Source organism: Orycteropus afer, unplaced genomic scaffold (assembly GCF_000298275.1).
Source record: "Orycteropus afer afer isolate SDZICR_OR568_19922 unplaced genomic scaffold, OryAfe1.0 scaffold00096, whole genome shotgun sequence".
Taxonomy (NCBI): Eukaryota; Metazoa; Chordata; class Mammalia; order Tubulidentata; family Orycteropodidae; genus Orycteropus; species Orycteropus afer.
The window spans coordinates 8,355,368-8,365,012 of NW_006921683.1; the positions used below are offsets into that span (position 1 = coordinate 8,355,368).

General features: G+C 38.5%; 1 protein-coding gene across 1 annotated transcript in view; it reads right to left on the reverse strand.

The window, feature by feature from the left end:
- Positions 1-9,645, reverse strand: part of RGS7 (regulator of G protein signaling 7) — a 566,544-nt gene that overhangs the window by 152,555 nt on the left and 404,344 nt on the right. The window contains exons 5-7 of the mRNA XM_042781200.1: positions 9,174-9,238; positions 8,006-8,082; positions 7,823-7,904 (exon numbers count right to left, since the gene is read on the reverse strand). Of these exons, the coding sequence (XP_042637134.1) occupies positions 7,823-7,904; positions 8,006-8,082; positions 9,174-9,238 (224 nt within the window). The remainder of the gene's footprint in view (positions 1-7,822; positions 7,905-8,005; positions 8,083-9,173; positions 9,239-9,645) is intronic.

Below are 9,645 nucleotides of genomic sequence, written 5' to 3' on the forward strand. Positions count from 1 at the left end.
TTAGGCTTTCTTCATTTTGTTTTGATCTTTTTTCTGATTGATCCCTTTCCAAAGAAGTAGTCAGGTATTTGTCTTCAATCTCATTAATTCTGTCTTCCTTTGATTCAATTGTATTCCTTTGCCCTTTCATTGTGTTATCTATTTCTGAGAATTTACTATTAATCTGTATTTCTCTCTGTAGATTTTGAATCATTTTTAATATTTCATTTATTTTGTCATTTTGTTCTTGTTATTTTCTTCTGAAATTGTTCTAGGGTCTTATTTGTGTTTTCCTTAATTTTGTCAGTATTTCCCTTGATCTGTCTCCTAATCCTTTGAAGATACATAAATGTAATTATTTTGAATTCTTTATCAGGGAGTTCTAATGCTGCTTCTTCCTCAGGGATGTGTTCTGAGTCTGTATCCTGCTCCCTTGTTTTTAGCACTTTACCTTGCTTTTTTGTGTGGACTGTGATGGTCTTTTGTCTCTGAGATATTATGATGTTATTGTATTTAGGTGTCTGTTAACTGTGTGTGACGAGGGGCTAAGGATGAGTCAGGCTCCTCTTGGTGGTTTTTTATCATTGGCCAGTTGTTGGAGAAGGAATTGGTGGCTCTTACTCATGTAAATGAAGGTGCAGGAGGTGTGGATGTAGTTGTGCCATATGGGCACTTTTGTTGTCTCCCACTCAGTTAGGCAAAAATAACAATTGAATAACCATCAAAAAAGTAAAAGCAAGTGGACAAAAAACTCACCATATAATCACACAAGAACAATAACCAAAAAAGGGAAAAAAACCCCACAATTATCTGGAGAGAGCACAATAAGAGAGAAAAGGCAGAGTATGAGAATAATGAAGAAGGAAAAATGCAAAAAGAAAATCAAGGAACAGGGTTAACCAAGAGAAAGAAATAAAATTGCAACCAGGAACAGGGAAGAGAGAAAAAGCTGAAAACTACAATCTGGGAAGGGACAAATAAAGAATAATAATAAAAAGAACAATATAATAATAATAATTTTAAAACAGACAAAAACAAACAAACTGAAAAATTAAAAAAATCTGAGCAGTGCATTGCAGGGCACCCAGGCTCCGTCTGATCACACAGACTGGGATGGAACTCCTGCTGGCCTGAAGGTTGGTGGGAGTGAGGGACGTCTGCACCTCTGTTCACCAAGAGGGTGTGGAGTATAAGAGTAACAAGGGGAATACCACACCTTTTCAATTATTGGTGTCCAGAATGTTCTTGCTGTTTCCAGCAAGTGGAGCCTATTCTTAAGTCCCTGGTGTCTGGGAGAATGCTGTCACTTTAAATATCCAAAATGGTCGAACCACTTGTAAACATTCAAAATGGCTGCACCCTCTGGACAGGCAAAAGTCCACAGCTCAGTTTGCCTTCCTCTTAGCTGCATCCCCTTTATTCACCAGCCACCAGTGCAGTCCTCCATGCAGTCCCTGGCTAGTAGGACTGATTTTAGCTCTGGTGGCATAGTGCCTAAGGCACTTGACTGCTAACCAGAAGGCTGGTGGTTCAAACCCACCAGCCACTCTTTGAAAAGAAGGTTGGGCAATCTACTTCCTTAGTGATACTGCCTTGGAAACCCAAGGAGGGGTCACTATGAGTTGGGTCCTACTGGACAGCACACAGCAACAACAACAAGAACAACACTTGGCAATATCCAAGTTGTCTGTGCTGTCAGGATCGCTGCCAGATCGCAGCTCCATATGTCTCCTTTTTTGGTATTTTCTTGAAAATTCTTCTACTACTTGGAGTTCAGTCCACTCTACATCCTTCCCTTCAAAGCTCAGGGCTCCAGGATTATCTTCTGTATCTGTGTTAATTGGTTCCCCTTTTCTTTGTTGAAGAGGCTCTGTGCAGTGTTTCTGCCTATTCCACCATCTTACCAGAACTCCCTCTCTGTTATATTTTTATTGAAAATTTTAATAGTAAAATTATGCAACATGAAATAAAATGGAGGAAAACAGCAAATAATGCTGTTGGGATAACTCTATTTCTGGCATTTCATAACAAAGATACTTTATACAGTGTTGACACAAATCAACACAAGTATAGTTAGATAATTTAAAAGTGCTGTCCATTTACTTATGTCATAAATCTTTGACATTTGGGTATGAAGTTTTTCATTATAAATGGGCATACCAAGTATAGACTTCAAAACTGTTATGCATTATTTATAAGTTTATAATGTCTTTTTTAAAAACAAAAATAAAAATAAGGGCACACTTTTTCATCTATCTCATGTACTAATAACTTTCATAAACTTGTTATATTTTATGTGTTTATGAAAACTTTATATCATTCTGGAAATAATAAAGCACACAAAATAACAACAAAAAAACCCACTTACATTGAGCTGATTTCCACTCAGCGACCCTTTTGAACAGAAAAGAACTGTTCCACTAGGTTTCTAATGCTGTAAATCTTTACAGAAGCAGACTACCACATCATTCTCCCACAGAGCAGCTGATGGGTTTGAATTGGTGACCTTCTGGTTAGCAGCCAAATACATCAAACACTTCACCACTAGCACTCCTTAATAAAGTACACAACAATGAATGCAATACCTGGAAGCCCTATATGGCAGTTCTACTTGATTCTACAGGGCCACTATGAGTCAGAGTAAATTTGACAGCAATGAGTATTTATAAACATAGCTACATCATATGTGGGAATATTTTTTTTTTTCTACCAATTTATTCCTTGCTTTTGCAGGATGGATATGTAAAGTTAGGCTCTTACTCTTGCTGCAGCTGCTTTCCTTGCCTGGAGGACATGAACATCTTCTTTGCTCCCCTTTCTTTGTGAATGGAGTGGGAGATATGATGGAGTGGGAAATACGGTGGTCTTTGGCCTTGAACTTCCCCTAACTAGCTGTGTGAAAATGGGTAAGTCATGTAAATATTCTGATCATCTATATCCTCCCTTAGAAAACAGATGCTACAGGAAATCTACCTTTTTGGGGTAGTGACTATGTTCATAAAATGGTTCCACTACACTGTAAGTTTTCAGGAATCAGGGACTATGTGTCAGTAAACTTTTTACCCTTGCCCTGTATTGCATCTGGCACATAGTTAATATGGAATGAGTGGTATCATTATATGAGGCTCCATATTGTGGGAAGGGTGACACGTAGAGGCAGGGCTCTGTTTATGAGTTTCACGTAGGGTTTTTAAAAGAAACAATGATTAGCCATTGAATTGGCAGATGGCTCCAGGATAGACATAATTAAATAAAAAGTTTGGGGTCAAAGACTATGTATACAGTTCAAAGAAAGTCCCTAGTCGGGCAGGGAATAATTGCTTTGGAGAGGAGTGAAAACACAATCACACTTATTCCTGGTAGGTGGTTGTTGTGTGTCATCAAGTCAATTCTGACACATAGAGACCCCATAAGACAAAGTGAAACTTCCCCCACAGGGTTTCACAGGCTGAAATCTTTATGAGAGCAGACTGCAAATCTTTTCTCTTGCAGGGAAGCTAGTGGGTTCAAACCACTGACCCTCAGTTAGCAGCTAAGTACTTAACCATTGTATCACCAGGACAATTTCATTCCAGGTATAATGATTGTTAAATACAAAGGAAGGTCACTTTGTTGTAATTCTTACACTACCCAAATCTAAGAGACAGACTACAAATTCTAGAATAAAGGGCATAAATAAATAGGAAATGAGTTCAAAATAAAAGGTCCTAAGAAAGAGAGCCCACTGATTAGACATCTCACCATTACAACTACTGTCAATGAGGACCAGCAGCATCAGTAGTAAAGATAATGTGGTCACTGCTAAAACTAAGAAAAAGTCAACACCCTTATGACAACCTCATCATCAAGTCAAGGTCAACCCACTACCTGCAAGGTATAAACAAATGAAATAATAAGACCAAAGAGAAAGGGAGATTGTCAGGTACGTACTCTCAGTTGGGGCCTTGGAACTTAAAGGTTGTGGTTCTTCTTGTTTGTGTTCTGCTAGGTTGGCAGAAGTTGATGAAGTCCATGATGTGTAGGTGTTGTATTTTCTTTACCTGTTAGTATGTCCAAATTTTTCTGTGCTACTCTTTTTTGGATTCTGTATCCCTTCACAGAGGGTATTTGTGGTGTGGTAAATTACATAGTATGGCTTTTCTGGCCATAGTCTTTGTAACTCCCCCTTTGCTGTGAGTACCTGATTGTTAAAGTTATCCACCTGCTTTATTTCTGTGGGAGAAGCACAAAGCAATCTTCTGGGAAGTTTGCTCTCTAGATTCTGATGTTGAGATTGGTTGGTTTTGGCCACTCTAATAGGCTCAAAAAGGAGCCCTCCTAGGGGAAGGAGGAGGGAATCTCTCACTGCTAGCTGAGAGATGCGCTGCTGAGAGAGATGCACTTGCTGAGAGAGAGATGTGAGAGACACATGCTGCTGAGAGAGAGATGCAAGAGACATTCACTGCTGAGAGAGACACACTGCCAAGAGACATGAGAGACATGCACTTCTGAGAGAGAGACATGCTACTGAGACAGACTGCCAGCTACTGAGTGAGACGGCCAGCTGCAAGAGACAGCACATTCCTGGACTTGAATTGGAAAAATTTTGCTTCCTGGTGTAGCAATTTAATAGGTATTCCTAACATTGAGCTTGTTGCTTCCCTAATAAACTCCATAATCTGTGAGTTCTTTGCAGCAAATTACTGAACCCAGCAGAGAGGTGGTGGGTGCTGTGGGAGGAACAGTTGGTGACATGGTGTATGAGGGTTGGAGGGTGGTGGCATGTCTGGCCTCATAACAACAGGCCTTGGGCTGCTGGTGGTGATTCTGTCTTCCTCGTGTGTAGTTAGAGGAGGTCAGAAGATGCTGCCTCTTCACCCCTTTAGCAGTATAAACATATATTGAGTGCCTTCCAAATGCTAGGTGATATGCTAGCTGTATTTACACTTACCTTGTTCTCACATCAGGCTGTGAAGTAGGTATATTTTGATTTTATAAATGAGGCTTCTGAATCTCAGAAAGGTTAAGTAATCCTCCAAGGTAGGTCTAAATCATTACAGTTGCTTTTGAGTTGATTCTGACCCATGGTGACATTGTGGGTGTCAGAGTAGAACTGGCTGTGATCTTTTAGAAGCAGATCTCCAGGGCTTTCTTTCAAGGCAACTCCCTGTGGAACTGAGTAAGTAAACTCTCAGTTAAGCTGAGCACTTACTGTTGAGCTGCTCAGGGACTCCCATGGTGAGCCTAGTGAAAAATAATAGATTCAGGACCACCTGACTCCAAAGCTCACATGCTTTGCACTCTGCCATGGGTCTCCGCATTCCCTCTGGCCTCTGCTCATTGACAGATATAACTAGAACTGGGGTGTATGTAAATGCAAGTCTCCCTGACACTGAGACATCTAAGTAAAGGGTCGTGTGCAATGGCAGGCCCCAGGACCCACCAGATGAGACCTTCTAGGCAGTTAGACATCTTGTCTGGTATTTTCCTACATGTATGCTAGCATTTTAGGATGCTCAATTGAATATAATTTGGTGTCAGTATGAAAAACCTAGCTTCCCTGATCCTGTTGAAAGATTTAAATTTTACAAGACAACTAGCACAGGGCAGTAAGTCTTTCGTTATTGCCACACTTAGAATAGGGTATAAAGCAGGAGCTCAATGTTAGGAATACCTATTAAATTTCTACCCCAGGAAGTAAAACTTTTGAGGCTGAATGTAGTGATTTAGGGTTGACCACAACAGCTGCAGAATTCATTTCTAGAGATAAGCATAAGAATGTCATTCTCAGAAACTATTACAAAATTGCTGCCCCTTCCTATATTTTCTTTTTCTTTTTTTTTTTTTTTGGAGGGATATTTATTTCAGAAAACTCTTCTTGTAATTGTTTAGTTAATACCATAGCCAGTGAACAGAGGGATAGCTTTTGTATTTTTCTGAGGAAACAGCCATTCAAACCTCTTTTAGGACCATGTTGCTGCTAATGTCCCTGTTTTTATCGTATTTGTCAAGTAATAGTAAGCATGCAGAAAGTGAGAAGCAATATAGAAGGCAGCCCTTATCTCTGGACAAGTTTCAGCATTTCACCTGGGACAACATTGATGACAAAATATTTAAGCTGAAAGAAATGCCAGTGGGTATTACCTCAAAGGACAGAAGTTGTAATGTAAGAAGAATAATTGGTTGAAGGTAGTGATGGGTTAGATACATGCTATTCTCAGAGACCCATAGATAACCTGAAGCTCTATTGATTTTCCTCTAGAAAATAAGCAGTGGTAAACTATGTTATAACATCTTCATTTTATGTGATTGAAGGCCATTTGGGTCTGACTCGATGGCACATAACAACAACACAAGGTGAACAAGGAAGTGGAGCCAATGGCTTCAGGGTGGCTTTTGCCTCCTAATGGAAGCCTTGTTAGGTGTATGGCAGGGGACCAGGTGGAAAGCACTGACTAGTATGTGCTTCTTATTGGTGGGAGACAAAAGGTTGGAGCCTAACTCACACTGACTAGAGCTAAAGACAACACTGCACAGGTGTGCCTATAATAGGGACACAGAGAAGACAAAGGGGTAGTTGAGTGATTCTTTGGTGAGTTGTCCTGAGGTGGGGCCAGCCTACACTCCTAAAATAGGAGAGTGTTCCATGGAATAGATATGGACAACGCAGGACAGCTGGCCTGGAGTGAAGTCTGGGATTGACAGAGGATCCAGGTAATCTAAGCTGACGGGGATAGATGGACCAACAGATGCCCCTGCCATGACATGAACAAAGGGAAAAAAATGCATCGACTGGTTAGGGGTTGCTTAAAACAAACAAAAATCCTGCTTCCCAGCTTTGCAATAACTGTGCATATGACCTCATAATCCATTTTCACATGAGCAATAAAACTCAAACTGAATTTTGAGTTAAAAGGTCAATTAAATCTTAATTCTAATCTTTTGAGAATTCAAATGAGACAGTAAATTCAATATAGAATTTAACAATTGCACTGATACCTGAAATTGAAATAGAAATATATAAAAACAATCCTTTGGTGTCTTTCTAATTTGGTGTGACCTTGAAGATAGTTAAAGGAAAATTCTAAGGCATTCTCATCAATCTTGATATGTTTCTCAGTCTGTAAGTCTGTTATTTGTTCTTATAATATTTATTAACTATTATCCTCTAATGTCTTTACTCCATTTAAAAAATATATAGAAGAAAAAGACAGCATTAAAACCAAAATAAATACATAGGTTTAGACATGCTTTCTTATCAGGACCATGGTTTAATTCCTTCTACAAAGTTTTCTGTAATTATTTGTTATTTGATACTTTGAGGCAGGTGGTTTAATATTATTACTAAAGAAAAGCGGCTAAATTACTATATACAGATCCAATTATCACTTACATCATTAAAAGTATGAGCTGAAATGAATTTAAACCAGTTAAAATGTTAGGCAGTGAAAGCTAGCAACTGAAGCTGGTTATTAATAGGTGGTTATTAATGGTTTTAAAAGAGAAAAATTAGGAGGAGGAATAACATCAGACTCAGACTTTTACTGTACAACCAGAAAAAGCTAGCCCAACTGCTTTGTTACAATCTTTTTTCTTTCACATGTATCCAGAAGCATCATGTGCCTCAAATGCAAAGACTAAGGAGGAAAGTGATATCATGGTTGAAAAATATCCTTTTATAAGTCAGATATTATACTCTTGAACTGTGGTCATCTTAAACAAAAATGGCAATCTTTCTTTAGCCAATTCACCAAATATCCGTGGGACAATAGATTCGTCCCTACATTCTTTTCCTCTTCTTTGTATACCTCTCCTCCCGAAGGCTGAGGTTACAATGTGAGGCAACATTGGCACGTTTACTTACCACAGGTCTGTGTACATCCCAGAATGCTCTCTCTTGGCTGTCAAGGATTTTCCTTTCAATCTTGTCTCTTTTCTTGTCCACTCTGTCAACACCGTAACAATGAATAATAAATAGTTAACTGAAGTGCTTCTCTGGAAAAAGGCCACTACTTCAACAAATCTTCCAAAAGACACAAGGACTCACTTTGCTTGTGCTTCTGCCTGCATAAAAATGAACTCCCACTTCCGGGCAAATGCTCTTTGTAGCCTGGCCAAGCTCTCCTGAAAGATATACCACAGGTTACAACATTCTGGTGCTCATCTTCACTACTTCCTTCTAGCTTATCTGCAACATGCATTTGTCAGAAAAATACAGAATTTCTAAAATAGTACATGGTCTCGGTTTTGAATGGTAAGTCGTGCTCACTGAACACAGGTAATCCTCATACTAAGAGTCTTAGCTGAAACAGGAAAATCTATTATAAATATTAATTTTCACAAATAACTGGCTTTGGACAACACAACTAAAAATCAAATACGTATTTGCAAATTATTAAATTACCTCATAGGAAATGCTTAAAAGTACTCTATGGGTTTTTCTGTGCCCAATTGACACACAGGAACAGTATAATAATGTGTTTCTATTACTATTTAATCAGTCTATCCAGCTCCAATTTCCCACAAGAAATGCAAATTCTCGTCAGTCCAGTAAAACTAAACCTGTTGCCGCCAAGTTGATCCCAATTCATAGAGGCCCTATAGGACAAAGTAGAACTATGCTATAGGGGTTCCAAGGCTATATATAATCTTTATGGAATCAGACTACTACATCTGCCTCCTGTGGAGTGGCTCTTGAGGTCAGACTGCTGACCTTTTGGCTAGGAGCTAAGCACTTAATCACTAAACCACCAGGCCTCCATGCCGGCCCATTGCTCATCACCATGCTCCAAATGTGGTGAATCATAACAACCATTAAAACAAATTACATCAGATTAATTTGATCTGTTGATGGTGACCAACATGAAAGTTTTGCAAAAACTATTATCCTCATGAAGTGATCTTTAATTCTCTAAGTTCAGATATCTTTACTGTAGTATATCTGAAATTATCATCATTAAATCAATTTAAAGTTAAGATATGCTTCCTTCCTTCTACTCTGAGTTTGTGTATTTATAATTTCACCATCCTCAGTGTGAATGACATGAAGAAGCAAGCTAATTAGGGGTTTATGAAGTCATTATACTGCCTAATCCCTGGAAATTTGATCCTCAAATCCATGAATGTAGAAAGTTAGATGAGTGCCCCAAATGACCATAGGTCTTATTTTTTGTTAATTTTATGACTCTGATTAGCAGAAGGTCTTTGGTACTTACAGCTTCATAGTCGGCTAGCTCCAACCTTGCTTTGTTTTGCATTGTTCTCTTGCAGAGGTAAACCGCTAAAAGGAAAATAAAAAAATCAATAATTTCTTAACTGCTTGTTAACTGAGGCACACTTTAAATCAAAATATAGCAATAAAGATGTATTGGTCTTTATTACTTTTTTTCCAAGTTATATTTTCTATTTCCTCTTTTATCTTTTTTTAGACAAAAAATAAATAAATAATTAGGTAGCATTAGTATTGAAATTCAAACATGGTGGCATTTATGATGTTAAAGTTTAGAAAATTGGTAAGTATTTATTTCTGTTGAATAGTTATGAAATTTTAGCTTCTTCAAAACATAAGGGGGAGAGGCGGGGCAAGATGGCGGACTAGGCAAAAGGATTGCACAGACCCTCTTCAACAAAGAAAAGGGAAACCAATTAACACAGACACAGAAGATAATCTTGGACCCCTGAGCCTTG